At 39.0% G+C, this 20783-nt stretch overlaps 1 protein-coding gene across 1 annotated transcript in view; it reads right to left on the bottom strand.

Annotated features, from left to right (window-relative positions):
• Positions 1-20783, bottom strand: part of GLDC (glycine decarboxylase) — a 93738-nt gene that overhangs the window by 59531 nt on the left and 13424 nt on the right. Inside the window, exons 3-7 of the mRNA XM_032845503.1 lie at positions 16329-16464; positions 9648-9812; positions 2698-2775; positions 1521-1668; positions 812-1008 (exon numbers count right to left, since the gene is read on the bottom strand). Coding sequence (XP_032701394.1) covers positions 812-1008; positions 1521-1668; positions 2698-2775; positions 9648-9812; positions 16329-16464 — 724 coding nt within the window. The remainder of the gene's footprint in view (positions 1-811; positions 1009-1520; positions 1669-2697; positions 2776-9647; positions 9813-16328; positions 16465-20783) is intronic.

Genomic DNA, 20783 nt, shown 5'->3' with positions numbered 1-20783 from the left:
AAATAAAATCTTAAAAAAAAAAAAAAAAAAAAGAGGGCACCTGGGTGGCTCAGTGGGTTAAGCTGCTGCCTTTGGCTCAGGTCATGATCTCAGGGTCCTGGGATCGAGTTCTGCATCGGGCTCTCTGCTCAGCAGGGAGCCTGCTTCCCTGTCTCTCTCTCTGACTGCCTCTCTGCCTACTTGTGATCTCTGTCAAATAAATAAATAAAATATTTAAAAAAAAAAAAAGAATACTTGAAGAAACTATTTTTACACTAAAAAGCGAGGTGCCTCTTGCTATTATGTGGTAAGCTGCTTTTCAAAAATTCAAATTATTCACTAATATAGACTATTCACTTAGGCTAATAAGTCCAACTTCAATGAAAGGTCTAAAAGAGCATGCTAAATTTCCCCAGTAATAATCATGACATTCATCTAAATTCTTAATCTGAGGAGGTTTATCAATGAGAAGCACTTGAGAGAGTACATTTAGAAATTACCAGAAAAAACAAGTAGGAGACCTCTATGAAATAATGTAGATAACAGTGTGTACATGGTAATCTCTCACTGGGTGTCTTTTACCTAATTGTGTGGCATGATAATGCTTTTGAGAATGAAAGTGGTTAGATATAAAACACACCTAAAATGTCCAGTCTTTCAATGCTTTTGTCAACCTAATTAAATTAACTTATATGACTTCAATACCAGTATGCTGTAAATTACCGTGCATGGCCCGATTAAATTCAGAGAAAAATCAACAACTTTTGTAATCAGACAAGACAGGGAAAACAATAAGCACAATCAAAAAGTGGAGAAACATGGGCTGCGTTACCTTGTTACCCCCACCATTCTCCCGGGCATCATCCTCACCAAGCTTTCTCTAACAGCAAAAAAGGCCGCATGCGGTCCGCCATAGCCCAGTGGCACTCCAAACCTCTGTGAGCTACCGAGGGCAATGTCCACCCCAAACTCTCCAGGAGGCCTCAAGATACACAGAGCTAAAAGGTCAGTAGCACAGCAGGCCAGGCTCTAGAAAGGACACAAGAGAGAAAGTGGTGGTTAATTGTCACCTTCCCCTGAGAGCAGTTGTAGAGTAGTAAATTATGTTCAATAAAGCAGACAGACAGGGTTGTTTCATACTTGGTGAATTCCATTTACTCACTGATTTATTCAAAACTATTTACAAAGGGGCACCTGGGTGGCTCAGTGGGTTAAGCATCTGACTTTAGCTCAGATCATGATCTCAGAGTCCTGGGATCAAGCCCCACATTGAGCTCCTCACTCAGCAGGGGACTTGCTTATCCCTCTCTTCCTGCTGCTCCCCCTCCTCATGCTCTCTCTCTTTCAGATAAATAAAATCTTAAAAAAAAAAAAATTACTGAGTGCCAGGAATTGATGAACAAAATAAACTTGAAAAAAGGCAGGAAGGATAGAATTTAACATTCTAGGCGATACAGGTATAGAAACTAAGATGCATTAAAATAATTCATTCAAAGTTGGGACACACCTCCGTGGACCCCCACAAGGAGAGATTTGCCTACCCCAGTCTGATGAGCCCTCTCCACAAGCTCTGTGAAATCTTCCACCTTCCCCTCAGTGTCTGGATACTGGAAGAGCACTCCACTAACATCTTTTCCACTGAAGTCCATTTCATGGGGTAACTTCAGCTCAATGAGAACGCCATTGTATCTGGAAAGACAGAAGACAAAGAGCAATCATGCTTTTGATTTTCAAGAGAAAACAAAAATCCCTTACAATTTATTTTCAGTGATATAGTGTCCATATTCCATGTCCTTCCTCATTGTCCCCCACCCCACCTCATCCTGACACACACACACACACACACACACACGTGCGTGTGCCCATCTCACACCTGACCTTTCATTGTTAACAGAGCTTCACACCATCTCAAGTGCTTCCAACAGCTTAGCTTCTGTTTCTCTCCTCCACCCTTACCACTCCCATTCCTCCTTTCCTGCTAGAACCTGCTCCTGAAAGGGTCAGGAACATGGCTTCCTAGGACTAAAGAACCCAACTTCAGACAGCAGTCACCACTTTCACCTGGGATCAGTTTTAGGTGAATGGAAAACCATCAATAAGACAAAGAGAAAGACCTTTCTTAACCATCCAGTTCCAATCCTATATGAGAACACCCCTTCTGAAGGGATGGTGGTTTGGGGTTGGGGAATATAATACTGCCCAGTTCTTACAAGAAGAAAGCAAACAAATACACCGGCCAGGGACAGTTGTGCTGTGTTTATCTGATTACAGCACTAAACTAATATAGTACACTTGTTTTTGTCTATATCATAACACACCTAGGTTTTACTTAGATTCCCTATAAACTATGTTTGCAGTAGTATACCCTAGATTCTAACAATTGTGTGAGAATTCCATTTTCCCCCTACTTTTCAAACTTTCCAGAACATTGCTGAAATTATTTAGTATTTTTAATTTTCTTTTTAAAAAAAGAAAACAAACAACATGGTTACTCAATATAAAGCAAAGGCAACTAAAGCCACTTCTATATTCTCCATTCTGACACATTTTACTTACGAGGCAAGATCTCAGGAAGACAGTGGGAGGGAAAGTAAAACTGAACAACCTCAATGTAAACCAGGTTCACCTCCAATCAATTTGAAAGTAACAGAGAGAAACAACAGAGATGAGTATGATGTGTATTATCCCTGAGTTCAAAATATGATTGAAATTAATTACTTGGCTCGAGTCTGGACGACAGCTATTGTCTGTGGGTGGCAACGGGGGTCAACAAAAAATCTCTTCCTCTTGTTGTGTCTGTTGAAAAGGAAAATCACATTCAAACATGAACATTAAAGAGATCAAAGTGGCTTCTAAGAACGTAAAGCAAAGGTGGTACTTAGGGAAACTCTGAATGCAATGTAAAAAATGAGTCATTAATTCTACTGATCAGAATTCTACTGAAATCCAATTTCTATTCTTAAAAAGAAAACCAAAGGCCCAAAATAGAGTCACTTGTGCTAGGTTCATGTCACCAAACTGGGGCTTAATACATACCTGATTATAGTTTCAAACATCCCAGTAATACAATCTTAATTGGTCAGCCTAGAATTTCCTGGTAAGCACCAATGAGGTGGTAATTCACCTAATAAGACCCTTTTTGTCCTCCAAAGGAAAGTGACATTGCTCTAAGTAATCCCTTTTTTGTTTGTAACTTCCTTAAAAACCTTTCTTCTTTCAGGGCAGTTGGGTGGCTCAGTCTGTTAAGTGTCTGCCTTTGGCTCAGGTCATGATCCCAGAGTCCTGGGATCAAGCTCCATGGTTGCGCTTTCTCACAGTGGAGAATCTACTCCCTCCCCCTGCTCATGCTCTCTCCTTATCTCTCTCAAATAGAGAAATAAAATCCTTAAAAAAATAAAATAAAATAAAATAAAAAAATAAAAACCTTTCTCTTTCAAACTGGACAGCAACATGTAAAAGAAAGAAACTGGACCACTTTCTTACATCATACACAAAAATAAGTTCAAAATGAATAAAAGACCTACATATGAGACCTGAAACCACAACAATCCTGAAGAACACAGGCAGGAATGTCATTGACATTGGCCAAAGCAACTTCTTATTAGATATGTCAACTGAGGCAAGGGAAACAAAAGCAGAAATGTGTGACTAGATCTTCATCAAGATAAAAAGCTTCTGCACAGCGAAGGAAACAATCAACAGAACTAAAAGGCAATCTACTGAAGAATCTACTGGGAGAAGACATTTGCAAATGACATAGCTGATCCAAAATATATAAAGGACTTATAAAACTCAACACCCTAAAAGCAAATAATCCAGTTAAAAAATGGGCAGAAGATGTGAACAGACATTTTTCCAAAGACTAAAGATACTCAAATCACTCATCATCAGGGAAATACAAATCAAAACTATAATGAGATATCATTTCACATCTGTCAGATGGCTAAAATCAACAACACAGGAAACAACAGGTCTTGGCAAGCATGTAGAGAAAGAGGAACCCTCTTACACTGTTGGTGGGAATGCAAACTGGTACAGCCACTCTGGAAAATAGTATGGAGGCTCCTCAAAAAGTTAGCAGAATTGCCCTATAATCTAACAATTGCATTACTAGGTATTTACCCAAAGGATATAAAAATACTGGTTCAAAAGGATACGTGCACCCCAGTATTTATAGCAACATTATCAACAATAGCCAAATATGGAAACAGCTCAAGTGTCCATTGCCTGATGAATGGATCAAGAAGATTATACACACACACACACGCACACACACACACGATGGAATATTACTTGGTCATAAAGAAAGAATGAAATCTTGCCATTTGCAGCCATGTGGACAAAGCTAGGGAGTATTGTGTTATGCCAAATAAGTCAATCAGAGAAAGACAAATACCATATGATTTCACTTATACGTGGAATTTAAGAAACAAAACAGATGAATGAAGGAGAAAAAAAAAAAGAGAGGAAAGCCAAGAAACAGGCTCCTAACCACAGAGAACAAACAGAGTTATGGAGGGGCAATGGGTGGGGAATGGGCTGAATAGAGATGATGGGTATTAAGAAGGGCACTTGTTGGGCGCCTGGATGACTCGGTTGTTTAAGCAACTGCCTTTGGCTCGGGTCATGATCCTGGAGTCCCAGGATCAAGTCCCACATCAGGCTCCCTGCTCAGCAGGGAGTTTGCTTCTCTCTCATGCTCTCTCTCTCTCTCAAATAAATAAATAAAATATTAAAAAAACAAAAACAAAAACAAAAAAAGATGTTAAGAAGGGTACTTATGATGAGTATTGGGTATTTTATATAAGTGATGAATCACTAAATTTTATACCTGAAACTACTATTACACTTTAACTAACTAGAATTTAAATAAAAATTTGAAAAAAGAAATTAAATCATCAGATATTTTTCAAAAAATACCTTTCCCTTTCTGTAGCCCTTTATCACTCTTTTCTATTTGCTAGATGGGATGCTGCCTAATGCATGATTCGTTAAATAAAGCCAGTTAGATCTTCAAATTTACTCAGTTGAATTTGGGTTGTTTTTTTTTTTAAACACTATTCCAACCCTATTTAGCAAAATCAATCTTAAACTGGCTTAAATTTTTAAATATGTTAAGAGTTAAAAGAAATAAAAACAAGATGGGTGCCTGGGTGGCTCAGTGGGTAAAGTTTCTGCCTTTGGCTCAGGTCAAGATCCCAGGACCTGGGATCCAGCCCCACATTGGGCTCTCTGCTCAGCAGGGAGCCTGCTTCCTCCTCTCTCTCTCTCTCTCTCTCTCTCTCTGCCTGCCTGTCTACTTGTGATCTCTATCTGTCAAATAAATAAATCTTTTTTAAAAAAATTTAAAAAAAAAGAAAAAGAAATAAAAACAGGATAATGACTGGGTACAAGTAGAAATAAAAAAAGGTTGAAATAAAAACATCTGAGAATTTTACTGCCAAAGAAGCATTTGGAGATTATCTAAGCCAAATGTCCTCATTCATGAAAAGGACTCAGAGAAGAGACATGGGCAGTACCTTACAGCTAGAAAGGACCTAAATCCTGGGAGTTTTCTAAACGTTCATGATTTCAGGAAACAAAATTGATGGAGATTGTTAAAAAGAAAACCAAAAATTTTTTAAAAGGGGAGGGGCGTCACCCTGGCTTGGTCTTTGGGCATCTGCTTTTGGCTCAGGTCAGGATCCAGGGTCATGGGATGGATCCCACCCACCCCCCCCAACTGGTTTCCTGCTCAGCGGTAAGCCACTCCCTCTCCCACTCCCCCTGCTTGTGTTCTATCTCTCACTGTCTCTCTGTCAAATAAAAAAAAGAAAACCAGAGGCCCAAAATGGTGTTTCTTGCACCAGGCCCAGTCACCAAACCAGGGCTTAATACCTAAGCTAAGTGCAGTTTCCACCTCCTCCAGAAATGTAGTCTTAACCCTGAGTCAGGAATTTTCTGATAAGCACAAAGGAGGTTATCTGTCACGTGGGCTTTCTCCATCCACCAAAGGCTAGAAGCAGTCATCTGCATAATAAGACACCCTGTCATTCCCCCTAAGGGAAGGTGATCTTGCCTATCACATTCTTGCCCCACCCTCCTTCCTATAAAAAAAAAAATCTTTCATTTGTATAACTCCTCAGGGAGCCTTTCTACCTGCTAAGTAGAATGCTGCCCAATTCGTGAACTGTTTAATAATAAAGCCAGTTCAGATATGCTTCAGATATGCTCAGTTGAATTTTGTTTTTTTTAATAGTATAGATAACAGTGCATGTACCATGAGCACATCGGGGTAGAAAGGATGGGGAACATGACATGTACATCGTGCTATGCATTTAATTTCCCAGAAAGATATACACTGACCAGTTAACAACAGCTTTCTCAGTGGAACAGGACTGAGAAACAGCAGGTTCATTTCATTATATTCTCTACTGTTTACATATTTTCCATTCTGAACAGGTATTTTTACAAATAACATAAATTTAATAGAGGATTAAGTAGAGTTGGCTAGATACAAAAGAGATTAATTATCCAAAGCACAATGCTCTTTACAGTGTGAATCTAAATTGGGAGAAAAGAACCATCTGTTTTTGGAAACAAAAACACTGCTATTTTAACTTTTATTTATTAATATTATTTTATTTATCTTTTCTAAAGATAAAAACCACAAAGCTACTTTTCAAGAGTCAAATTAAACATAGGCCCAAAGGTATGAGAATTAAGAGAGATAAAGTAAATCGAGCATTTGCAGCGCTGTAGCTCATTAACTCAAATCAGTTCAGGACCGAACCCCTGAACCATCAACCAGAAAGGCCTCAGGTTCTTCAAGTACGAAATGGAAGCTTAGAAAGAGAGGCGGAGGGAGATGAAGCAGCAGCAAGAAGGGGGATAAGGCTGAGATAAGATGAAAATGTAAACAGCTGAGAACAGAGAAGCATCCTTTCTGGCTGTCTACCCAGGATCAGGTGTTAGAGTCTGAACCCACCTCTGCTGCTTGGGAAGCAGAATAACCTGTGGCTGGAAATTCAGAGCTTTCCATACCTGCTAAGCAAGTTTGTTTGGGGTTCACTACTGCAATGTTGTGATTTATAAGAAATATATATTTGGTCATGACCAAATTTTTAATATATCGAATACCAAATATTTCATATTTTCATTTATATTTAGCCTTCATCCACAGTTCTTGGCTCATAGCTCCCCAAACTTCCTAACTGTGGAGAACACAAAAATGTCTTTTTTAATGTTAATTAAATTTGGAAAATGTCCACGGATGGGGTTTGGTTGCCAATGGAACTGACTATGTGATTAGAGGGGTGGAACTTTTAGTCCTACTTCCTGACCTCAGAAGGAACAAGGGACTGGAGGTCAAATCAATACCCAACTGCCAATGATTTAATCAATTCTGCTTATGTAATGAAACCTTCAAAAAACCCAAATGGACAGTGTTTGGAGAACTTTAGGTCAATGAATATGTGGCAATTGGAGGAGAATGGTGTACGCTGAGAGTGAGCATGGATGCTCCACACCTTTCCCACATAACTTGCCTTATGTATCTCTCCCATTTGGCTATTTCTGGTTTTTTCCTTAATAATAAACCAGTGATGGAGTAAGTAACGTTTTTCTGAGTTCTGTGAGTCGCTCTAGCAAATTAACTGAGGGTGTCCTGGGAACTTCTTGTTTATAGCCAGGCACTCAGAAGCAAAGAAAATAACATGGGCTTGCCACGGGCATATGAAGTGGTGTGGGGTGGAGTAGGGGTGGGGGCGGGGCAATCTTGTGAGACTGAACCCTTAACCCCTGGAATCCGATGCTATCTCTAGATAGATTGTGTCAGAATTGAGAGGAATTCTTAGACACCCTGCTGTTCTCAAAGAATCGTTTGTTGGTGTGGGGAAAACCTCCACACACTTATTGGAATTGGTACCAGAACCAATTTAACCATCTCTATCTGGAAGCCAAGAAAGAGAGTTACATGGGCATTCAGAGCCAGAGGCACAAAATCGCAGACATACCATGAATATATGGGCAGATTTCCCAACCAGATGACATCTACGGGAGAATTCTACCAGGAAGGTAAGTTCAAAAGTACTCACAAGGCCAAGAACAAAGGAAGGTGAGGAACTGGAAAGCAACTGTTAACTCTATACCATGACCCAGCAGTTCTATTTCTAGAAACGCATCCTCAGGAAATAATCAGAACTTTTTAAAAATTTTTTATTTAAAACTATAAAATATTAAAAAAATCAGGATTAAAAAAATTTTTATAGGTTTCTTTTAAAAAGTTATTTTCTCAGTGTTCCAAGATTCAGTTTATGCACCACACCCAGTGCTCCATGCAATCAGAACTTTTTTTTTTTAAAATTTTATTTATTTATTTGACAGACAGAGATCGCAAGTAGGCAGAGAGTCAGGCAAAGAGAGAGGAAGGGAAGCAGAAGCAGCCTCCCTGCCAAGCAGAGAGCCTGATGCGGGGCTCGATTCCAGGACCCGGGGATCATGACCCGAGCCAAAGGCAGAGAGGCTTTAACCCACTGAGCCACCCAGGCGTCCCGCAATCAGAACTTTTGACAAAATTTATTCTAAAGATGTAAAACAATAGCATCTGTAACAATAAAAGATGGTATCAAAGTGAATGTGTAACAAAAGAGATGAGGTTACATAAATTATGGTACTTTCACGCAAGTAATACCAGGTAGTCAATAAAAGCCATGTCCTAGAAAGCTGACTAAAGCAAATCTTCTCACAATGTATTGTTAAATACAAGAAAACAAGGTATTTTTATATTTAAGGACAACCTAAAACAATATGCTTCATGAAAGAAAATGGTATTTCAACAATACAGATCGCCAGTTCCTACCCAATAACTGTTCTCCCTTTTACCAAGAGGAACAGAACTCCAGAACGGAGGGGGCAGCAGTGCGCCCATCTAATAAAAGCGGCATTCCCCCAGGTCACATAGGTAGGGGTTGTCAATAAAGCATGAAGTTGTGAATGCAAGTTTCCAACAAATTCTTTCAAGAGGACTTATTTAGCTAGCAGCACCCTTGCCCCTTTCCTCCTTCCTGGGTGCAGAGGTCATGGTTAAAGCCCCACCAGTCATCTTGTGACCATGAGGACAAAGGCCTCACACTGAAGATGGCACAGAGAGGGGAGCTTGATACTATCTCAGAGCTGCCCTAACATCCCTGAACTTAACACTATGGATGACCAGAGCCAACACAATGGATGAGAAGAGCCAAATGTTTTCTCATGTTAAATGGTAAACAATAGCAGCTTTAAAAAGCCACTTTTCTAAAGCTGCTACTATTGCAGATTTTTTGGTTCTCTCAGCCAACTGGTATAATGCTACTGTGTGTGTGTGTGTTTCTTTTTTTTTTTTTTTAATATTTTATTTATTTATTTGACAGAGAGAGATCACAAGTAGGCAGAGAGGCAGGCAGAGAGAGAGAGGAGGAAGCAGGATCCCTGCTGAGTAGAGAGCCCGATGCAGGGCTCGATCCCAGGTCCCCGGGATCATGACCTGAGCCGAAGGCAGAGGCTTAACCCACTGAGCCTCCCAGGCGCCCCCAATGTGTGTGTGTTTCTGAGACACAGAGAGAGTGAGAATCACTGGACACCAATAGGGCCAGCTCTACCTGCACAACCGAAGACACTGGAGAATGGCCATTGGCCCATGGGCCTCTCACCTGTGGCATAGCTGCATCGCCTCTGCAGCTGCTGTGGCCTCATCCAGCAGGGATGCGTTGGCCATGTCCATGCCCGTGATGTCGCACACCATGGTCTGGTAGTTTAGTAAACTCTCCAGTCTCCCCTGAGACACTTCTGGCTGGTATGGAGTATACTGGGTGATCCTGTGAAAGACACAAAGGCCATGTCCGAACTGTGACTTCACTATCAGAAAAGTGCATGAGATGTGTTCATTTTGGAATTCAGTAACTGGAATTAAGTCTGCCTTCTTTGAGAATTGTGTATTAGTAGGGATGCTTAGACTTAAATCACAGTAACAATATTATCTTTAGTTTGGGCATATTCAGTACTTACATTTCTATTTTTTAAGTTACTTTTTAATCTTACAGGTCTGTATGAATAATCTTATCATATGTATGTGTTTTATTGTAACCTGGTTCTTAAATCCACGGGAGTTTACCTACGGTAATATAAACAGAAGTTTTACTTCCTGTTATCTTTCTTCTAGCTAAAAGCCTATCTCAATCACAGTCCACAATAGGAAAGCATCTAAGAATTTACTATCTATACTCAAAAGTGGTTTATTTTTTTAAGATTTGATTTATTTATTTGAGAGAGAGAGAGAGAATGAGAGAAAGTGAGCATGAGTGGAGAAGAACATCAAAGAATGACCTTTTCAGAGGGAAAAGCAGACTCCCTGTCGAGCAGGGAGCCCGATATAGGACTCAATCCTGGGACTCCAGGATCATGACCTGAGCTGAAGGCAGTTGGTTAACCCACTGAACCTCCCAGATGCCCCACAAAAGTGTTGTTTTATGGGGATCTTTGTTTTTATACTAAGCAGTAGAAATTCTATGTACTCCTAGGAAATTAAGAGAGGTCTATTTAAGAATCCTGATTATTCAGTTATTAAGAGTCTGGAGAAGTTAACTCTGCAGCTATCAAAATTCAAGGATATAAATGGTTAGAAGACAGCACAGCAAGAGTTTTAGTCTTGTATCCTCTAGTTATTAGCCAGAAATATTTCTTCAGGTATTTGAGCTAATCCATTTTGTACTTTCATCCTTTTTTCATTACTTCACTCATCCTACAGACTTTACTACATGCCTGTAACCACCAAGAACTAGGCTATGTTCTGCTGATGATACATCATAAACAAATGGATAACAGTCCCTGACTCAATAATATGCTGTCATGGGGAAAAAGAGATAAATAAATGAAATCATTTCAGAGTGATAAATTTTTCTTAGGAAAATAAAATCAGGTTGATGAGGGAGCAGGAGCCTGGCTGAGGACAAAGCAAAAGCTGGCACCTCGCACCCCCTCTCCACCCGCTCCCCTCGGTAATGTGTGTGACATTCCTCAGGCACCCCTGACTGCAATAAGCGAGAAACAAATAGTTAACTTGCAGAGATCACAATCCTGCAAGACAGGAGTTTCCCTTGGTTTACAAATGTCCTAGAGATCTACAAACAAAGAAGTTACCTTATCAATAACACAATTTCCAGAGGCAAGTAACTTAGTTCCTCAAGCCCTAATGTCACCCTCCCCTCCATAAACAAAACTGAAGGAGGCTGAGGTAGAAGGAAATGTAAATAAAGTTAAATTTCTTCTAAACCCAAATCTCACTAACCAGGACACTTGATAGGAGAAATGTGAAACTTTATCTTTAGATCTCCAAGAAAGTGTCGAGAATCATTCCCAAGCATATGGCCCATTGATATACATCTAAAGGGTCTCACAAGAAGATTTTTACTACTAGTAATAAATAACCTTTCTCCCAACAATAGCTAGCCCGTCAAGGTCCTGGAGACCTTGCTTCCAAAATTCCTTAGAGACTAACATCACCCCCTTTGTTCTCACCTACCCAACTCCTGTGTATATAATCAGCCACTCCTCAGGATAACGGGGCAGCAGCTCTTCCTGCCCACGGGTCCTGTCCCCGTGCTTTAATAAACCACCATTTTGCACCAAAGATGTCTCAAGAATTCTTTCTTGGTCATCGGCTCCGGACCTCGGCCCACCGAACCTCACCTACATTCTAGGATTTCATCAAGGTGATATGATAGAGGGTGACTGAGGACTCGTGACACAGTTGCTATCTTTTCACCCAGAATCCACTCACTCTACCACCAAAGTGGGTCAGACTGGGGTCCATGCTCCCACATGTGATTGACATTGTTTTGTAATTCTATTGTTTTTGTTCTCCTAAGCCAGAAAAGTATTAGGGAAAAAAAAATTTTTTTTTCAAGCCCTATCCCTTTCTGTCTTGTTCTGGTAATCATGTGCAGGATATTTCCATCCTTTTTCTTTCCTTTCTGAAGGCTTTGAAACCAATACTTCTTATGTTTGAGAGGGAGTGGGTGGGGGAACTTGCCTAACCAAGCAGTCCAACGTCAAGAGTTTGAAATAATTTTAAAACTTTTAACTGGCATAGTTGTGTGTGTGTGTGTATGTGTGTAGGTGTATAGCAGAGTACATTTTTGCTCCAGTTAACTCCTTGAACAGCCTGGCTTAGCAACTGTAAATCAGTTTGCCAAATTCTAAGTGGGTGGTGAACTGGAATGAATGAGGCACACAATACATGTTGTAGACAAAGTAGAAAAGGAATCTCAGTAGAAAAGGGGTCACACAAAAGGCACAGACAAGAAGCAATTGTGACCTCAGATCCGATAAGACTTTCACACACAGCATGGCCTGCCACCACAAAGACATGCTTAGATTGCCTGGCTATCTGGAACTTTCATTTTATTCAGAGTCATTATTTTACATATAGAAAGACACACAAACTTGTTCAGGCACACACGTGAGCATACACAAATTAGCTGGTCCATCCAATAAATGGGAAAGATTCGGAATACCCATGGACACAGCATATACAATAGGAATAGAGACAGAAATATTCCAAAGAATTCATCACAGCACTGAATATTGAAAAAGAAGTAATAACAACAACAACAACAAAAGCAACAAAATTAAGTGTTCACCGAAAAGAGAATTATGCATACATAATACTACACATTTATTAAAAATAATGCATAAAAGAATAATTCCTGACATGAAGATGCTCCTGATATATGTATTTAAAAAGAACAGGTGTCAAATACCATGATCCCATTTTTGTAAATTTGACCTTTTTTCTGATTATCTTACACCTTTTTATTATAAAAATTTGGAAAATACAGATGAGAAAATAAAATCACCCATTATCTGAAAACTCCCAAGATAACAACAGTTACCATTCAAATGCATTTCTTTTCAATGTTTTTTTTCTCTTTTATGACAGGCACACTCAAGTATGTTGCCCATTTTTCTGTTGTAGTATCTGCCCCCTGTTTATTTGTGACTTTTCTTTAGAATTCTTTTTTCTCCAGCTTTATTGAGATAATCAAGAAAACGGTATATATTTAAAGTGTACAGGGGCACCTGGCTGGCTCAGTCAGTAGAAGGTCCAACTCCTAATTTCAGGGTGGTAAGTTCAAGCCCCACACTGGGTGTGGAGCCTACTTAATAAAATAAAATAAGAAAAAATAAAATATATAATGATTTGATATACATATTTTGGTAGATGATTATCATAATTAAGCTAATTAATTTACTCTCTCTATACCATAATCATATTTATACTTAAAATAAGATTATGCTCTGTGTGAAGTTTTATGCCCTGTTTTATTTGTTAACAGTATCCCATGAACAATTTCTAATAACTTTAATATTTTTCAATGACATAATTTTAACTGTTATGTAGCATTAAATCATCTTATTTACCATAATTTATTTAAGTACCCTCAAATTAAGTACTCTCTGTCTTATTTCCTTCAGATAAATTGCTAGAAGTAGAATTTTGAACTATATATGATAATTAATTTTAAGGTTCTCAGTACATATTGCCATGTTCCTCTCCAGAAAGATCATACTCTTCTGTACTCTATTTAGTACTATAGTGATTCACACATTTCCCTGCATTATCATGATACTAGTATTAAGAAGCCCTGGGTTTCAACCTTAATTCTTTAACGTACTACCTGTGAATTGGGACAAGTAACCAAATCTCTCTCCCAATTTCTCTTGGTGATCAATGAAGATAACATCACCTATATCGTTATGTTCTTAGCATTCAAGGGAGGTTAATATATATAAAGCATTTGGAAATGGTAAAATCCTGCCCAAATATTAGTTGTCTTAAAAAGGTTTCTTTTTTCCATTATTTTGATCTTTAAGAGGATTTACTCATAATTCTGCTTAGATATTATTAAGTATTCCTATTTGGAAAGGTTTTTTTCTGAAATTTTATCACATCTTAGTCAGCTTCACATTGCCTATTCTTCCTCCAACTAGATCCCCAAATACACTAGTTTTTCTTCCTGAATATTCTTATTCCTTCAAAGGTGTTGTGCCAGTTCTCAAGGTAGAAACTGCAGTTTTTTTGAGCCCAAATCATGATCAATTCCCATTAATCTTCCTTCCAATGCCCCATATCCACAACTTGCCCTTTGTTATCTTACTGCCCTAATGCTGTGCTTAAAAGAGGAACTTACTGAAGATCTGTTGTGCAGAAGTGTGTAGTATTTGACTTCCCTTTTTAAATGGAGATGGCTCTCCATTACCTGCAGGAAAAAACCCCAGCCGTCCCAAGTATAGTCCTCCATACCCGAGACACACTGTTTGTTTGATAAAAGACTTTGAGATTTAATATTTTCTTCTCTTGCCAGCTTTTCTCGCCTTGCTCAACACTCTAATAAGCCCAAACTTAGACTGAAGGTAATTAGTCCTGCTAAAGGTAGATAGTTTTATAATTGTTTTCTTGCAAAAATAAATATATGATCCCACTTCTTTTATTTGTGAGCTTCTTTTAGTCTACACATTTTCTGGATGACTATAATAACAGGTATTAAAGGTCTTAACAAGCCTCTATTAAAAAACTCAGGACAATGAGTCTGGGGCCCAAGGACACTAATAATTAACCCTCATTTTAGGAGAAAAATGCTAACATGGACCTGCTGTTATCTATACAAAGGTTTTGCTGACTCAATTAGGCAAAATGTGGTGATTAAGATGGGGTGTCTGTGACCTACATTTTCTATTTCTTCTTCTGTTTAAAGATTTTATTTTTAAATAATCTCTACATCCAGCATGGGGCTCAAACTCCCCACCCTGAGATCAAGAGTCTGATCCTCTCCTGACAGAGCCAGCCAGGCATCCCTACATTTTCTTTATTTCAACTGACTAACTCAATTCATTTCTGCTTCTAGATGTATTTTAATATATTTTTAAAGCATCTGCACATCCAAGAAAGCATTTTATCTGGCTCAAACAAGATGCTTGATATATTTAACATGGCATTAACATTTATCCCAAAATAATCAGTATTTTCTACGATTTTGGGCTGTGACATTCTTGTGGGATTGAGAAAGGAGGAGGTAGTGCAGTAGGACAAACATTCATGAGATTCTCTCCTTTTAATCCCAGCGCCAAAGTTACTCAGAACAGAAATAGCCAGCCACAAGGAAAATATAAGTCTTTTTCTATTAGTTACTGATGTTATCAGCCGTGAAAGATTTGTTTTAACAGTGGACCCCATAAAATAAAATTCTGGAACTGATGTAAATTTTCTTGTAAGAGCAAAAATGTTTGTATTCTTTTGAAGCTATGTTGTCCATTTATTTTCACCTCACGTCACCGGAATTTGTTGGTTCTGTCTCTATGGAAACCATTCAGAAGGGTGATACTGTGAAATCTCCTCACCCTCATGTGCACAGCCCTCTCTATCAGTGCTGGTGAAGTACAGTATTACCCTCTGAGATTCAAATCAACTTTCAGTGAATGGAAAGGAACAATATTTAAAATCTGCCCAAAAACCAGGACTGAAAAAGCAAAACAACATTGTTTCCCTCTCAAAATGCTGGCAGCTCCTAAAGTAAATTAACACATCCACTCACAGCGAGGAAGCAATATGGTGAATATTCTCTATGGCCACCAAGAGTGAAGGGCTCTGGCCAGTATTCAGAGAGCTAAAATGCTGCAGCTCATTCATGTACTTTTGAGGCTTATTTTGTAAAGGGAAAGACAGGCCATTTGCTTTTGAAATCAAACTTGGAGTTCAACCATGCAAACTTTTGTCAATACCACAGTGGAAAAGAAACCTCAGCAGTGCAAATTATTCGCACACACACTAAAAGCAAAGAAACAAAAACAAAAACAAAAAGCACCTAGTTCTTTGATGATTCTTTCCTGTTCTCCTACTAATGAAGAAATGGAGCATATTGAAACTAAAAGCTCTGGCCAGGAGGCGGGAGTGATTAGGCCAATAAATCTGGCTCCTCTAATGATGGGACATGAGCGACTTCATCCAGGACAAAGCACTCTGATGAACCAGGACTGCTTTGCTATTCAAAAGCAGAAAAAGATACAAAGGTGCTGTGCTTCTCATCCATCCAGGCTAACCTCTGCCCTAGCCTAAACAAATGCTTTGTGCCTCAGAACTGCAGATGTGGACTTGAGGCAGCAGATGAGGACGGCGTGTATTGATGGCCAACACAACGTCAACTCCCCACAGACTCAAACACACAGAAACCAACTTGTGTGGGGAAATGGGGAAAAAACAAGCTTGTGTGGGGAAATGGGGAAACTCACACAGATCAAAACACAGTACTCCTGTTTTCAATCTAGTAATACATTACCATCCTGCATTCTCCAGTAAATTCCGCAAAATCGTCTGTGGCACGGAGCAGTTATAATAGCCCATGCCCATATACGATCTCCAGATCTTGTTTTTGCTGGAAATGGCATGCAGAGTTGTAAGGATTTCATTTTCACCTGATTACAAAAAAGAGAGAAATATTAAAAGCAGAAAAACATCTCAAAAGAGAACTCTAACTATAGTGTAAGAACTTTGTTTTCTTTGAATATATATATGAAAACAGTTACATGAAAAATATAAGAATCAATCCCCCAACAATACTACGTAGTGCATGCAGAAATTTAAAAAAATGCCAAAACAGCACTCAATTACCACTCGAGTTTGGTTCCCCATAACTTTTTTTTGGCTCTTCTTTTTTTGGCTTTGTTAGACTTGCCCAATTTTAATATTTGCCTCATTCTGAGTTTCTACTGTTCCCTTTACATTTCTATGGTATTTACATTTTCTACTTTCTTGGGACACCTGGATGGCTCAGTTGGTTAAGTGTTGGACTCTTGATTTCAGCTCAGGTCATGATCTCAGAGTTGTGAGATTGAGCCCTGTGCTGGGCTCTCCGCTCAGCATAGCATCTGTTTGTCCCTTTCCCTCCCCATCTCTCATTTCCTCCCCACCCCCAACTAAATAAATAAAACATTTTTTAAAACCTCACCTTTCTCAGGGGAGCCCTCCTATACTGTTGGTGGGAATGTAAGCTGGTGCATCCACTCTGAAAAACGGTATAGAGGTACCTCAAGAAGTTGAAAATAGAGCTACCCTATGACCCAGTGATTGCACTACTGGGTATTTACCCTAAAGATACAAATGCAGTAAACCAAAGGGGCACGAGCACCCCAATGTTTATAGCTGCAATGTCCGCAATAGCCAAACTATGGAGAACCTAGATGTCCATCCACAGATGAATGGATAAAGAAGATGTAGTGTGTATACATATATATATACAAAATGTGTATAAAAGTATCAGTTACACACACACACACACACACACACACACACACAGGAATATTATGCAGCCATCAAATAAATGAAACCTTTTTCATTTCCAACAACATAGATGGAATTAGCGTATTATGCTAAGTGAAGTAAGTCAGTCAGAGAAAGATAATTATATGATCTCGCTGATATGAGGAACTTGAGAAACAAGACAGAGGATCATAGAGGAAGAGAGGGAAAATGAAACAAGATGAAATCAGAGAGGGAGATAAACCGTAAGGAGTGGAAGACGGTGGGAGGGATGGGGGGCTGGGTGATGTACATTAGGGAGGGTATGTGCTATGGTGAGTGCTATGGATCGTGTAAGACTGATGATTCACAGACTGTACCCTTGAAACAAATAATACATTATATGTTAAATTTTTTTAAAAAAGTAAATTTTGCTTTCTCTTAGTAAAATACTGTTTTCCTTTTTAAATTGCCTTATAATACCAATATTGATATTAAGTCTTAAATAACACATGACCTATATTTTTCTCTAAAACTCCTCTACTAACTCTGACGTTTTTTCCTTTGTGTCACTTACAGGGCTACTTATAAAAAGCCCTTCACCCAATAGTGTAAAGTAACAGCTGTAATAGAAGATGCCGTTTTAACCAGCATTCCCATTAGGACACTTCGATAATTAAGAAAGAATTATAAAAGTTCTTGGATGCAGGTGAGACCCTATTTGGGGTCATTCATATAGTAACAACAAAATCTGACCTCTGAGCATTACTCTTTGCCAGGAGTCATACCAAATGCTTTTCTTGCACCTTAGGAATCTGAGGCATGTATAGGATCACTTGCCCAAGGCTACATGGCTTTAAATTGAATGGTTACAACCCAGTCTGTCAGACTCCAGATTCTACACTCTCCCCACCAGGCCAGGTACAGTCCAGCTTCAGGCATAGCACTTATACTAAAAGATAGTTTCTAGATACAAATGACCTTACATGGTTCTTTTTCTGCCCTTCTGCCTATAGATATATCATTGCAGTAAAAATTTAACTACTTGGGCAAATATCTGGCTCCTCTAAGATCTTCTCAGGGATTCAGTCACTTAAATTTTATAATTGATTTTATTGTTACTATGTCAGAGAAAAATCTATATACAGCAGTCTCTAAAATGGCAAACTAGATAAGAGGATGCTTCACTTTATTTTAATCCTACTGAACTCTGTGACTATTGCTCTCATTAATCCTTCTTTATCCTCAATGAAAACACTTTTACCCTCCATCCCACCCTCCCACTCCACATGCTTTCACAAAAAGTAAATTCACAAGAGATGTGTCATTTTGCCAGACTAGGTTAAGGAAAGAGAAGACAGTTTTCTAGGTATCAGTTTCATGAGTAAATATCATCCAACTGCCTTATGATAGACAATTTTACCTTTTTCCATTGAAAGTTTAGGAAATATAAGTGAAAATTCAATAAACCAGTATCTGAGGAGTTATGCAAGTGCAGCATCCTTAGAAGCAGTCATGCAAGAAATCCACTCACTTCCCAAAGCTTTCTTATGAGAGGGTGATTGAGAACCCATTACAAGTTGGGATTGACTAGCAGTGCCTGGTAGGCACACAATTCAGCAAGGCCAGCTTCAATTCAATTGCACAATTCTGTGCAAGAAGGACAGGTCCCTGTTCTGTATTATGTCATGAGGACAAAAGGTCTACCTCCCAAATGAGAATGGTCTGTGAAGGGCTTTATCTGTCAAATCAAGGGTTTAACCTTTAGGTGGGGGCACCTGGGTGGCTCAGTCATTAAGTCTGCCTTTGCTCAGGTCATGATCCCAGAGTCCAGGGATCGAGTCCCCCATCGGCTCTCTGCTCGGCGGGAAGCCTGCTTTTGCATTTCCCACTCCCCCTGCTTGTGTTTCCCTCTCTCACTGTGTCTCTTTCTGTCAAATAAATAAATAAATAAATCTTTAAAAAAAAAAAAAGAGTTTAACCTTTAGGAGTAACAGAGTAATGAATAATATCTTTTCTATGTTACAGAAAGATAATTACTGATAAGGTGGCTAGGTCAGAGGGGAGACCCTAGAAACATGGAGATATTGTAAGCTAGTACATTAGTCCAGAAGGGAGATGGGCAAAAGAGTGCCATGAATTGAACTGTATTCTTTAAAAAGATATGTTAAAGTCCTAACCCCTGGTGAACATGATATTATTTGGAATTAGGGTTTTAACGACGTAATCAAGTTAAGATGAACTCATGCTATATTTGGGTTGGTCTTAATTCAGTGACTGCTGTCCTTATAAGAAAAGGGAAATTTGGTTGCAGAGCTACACATATGAGGAGAACGCCATGTGAGGACAGAAGCATTATAGGATCAACAAGCCTTGCTTCTCAAGCTTGACTTTTTCTTATTTACCTTCTTTTGGAACAAAGTGAGTTAAACAAATGAGCAGACATCTGTACACCAAGGTAATGGACACTCCTGAGTCATCAAGAGTAGGGTAGGTTCTTGGCCATGCTTCTGAAATGCTTCCCATTTTACTCCAGAGCAAACCCCACAGCAGTGCACATTCTTCTAACTCTTCCATCCAATCTGACAAAAACAGCTTCCTCCTGTAAACAGGCCCAATTCCAGTAACTGTCTTTCTTATGAATGGCTTTGAAACTGACCAGGGGGAAAGGAGACAGAAAGAGAAAGGGAGTGTCTATTAAGAAACACTTGGGGGAAAAAAAAAAGAAACACTTGGAAACAATGTGTCACTCTCCAAGTTCCTACCTACAGTCAGTCACTGTGCATTACCGTGTGTCCGCAGTCACAAAAGTCCTCCAGTAGTCCTTCAGGAATCCAAGCAATATGTTCTTTTCTTATGGAATAAATGCCTGTTTCTGACCTTGTTTATTCCTCTGCCTCTGAGCATTGCATAATGCCCTGGTTCTAATGTACCAAGAACAGAGTTCAGTGACCTCGGCACCACTCTCTAAGAATCTGCAGGTGGATCTCCATGCTGTTCCTCTTCGCAGAATTCAGAATGAATGCTTTTTCCTTACATAATTCTAAAAGAGACTTTCCAATAGCAACTCCCTTGTCACCAGCACCTAAAATACCAAGCGGGGCTTTGTACTGACCACTACACCAAACAAATACTTCCTAACAGGATCAAGCCAATTAGGTATTAAATACTCCATGCACTATACGCCCAGGTCTTAATTTTCCATGTATGTGAATTTTGACCAGAACTGGAAAAAAATATCGTTAGAATAGACAGGCAGGCTGTAATGGTCAATGTTCCTGCTATACTGAAACACACATGTATACACACATTGTTCCCCACCCTTAAGTCATTATCCCTAACACATAATGCTCTGATTACTTTTTGTGTCAATTATATGAAAAAATGTACCCATGCTTTGTTTTTGTTTCTTGGCAATCTTAAAATCTTAGGTCAAAGTTTCCAAGGAGAGAAAATAAAGGATTCTGCCATTTATATTAAAAAAAAGAATAAATAC

Source organism: Lontra canadensis, unplaced genomic scaffold, assembly GCF_010015895.1.
Source record: "Lontra canadensis isolate GAN:19392208 unplaced genomic scaffold, GSC_riverotter_1.0 scaffold165, whole genome shotgun sequence".
NCBI classification, from domain to species: Eukaryota; Metazoa; Chordata; class Mammalia; order Carnivora; family Mustelidae; genus Lontra; species Lontra canadensis.
Note: the sequence above shows the minus strand (reverse complement) of the source record. Positions and strands in the feature narration are given on the sequence as shown.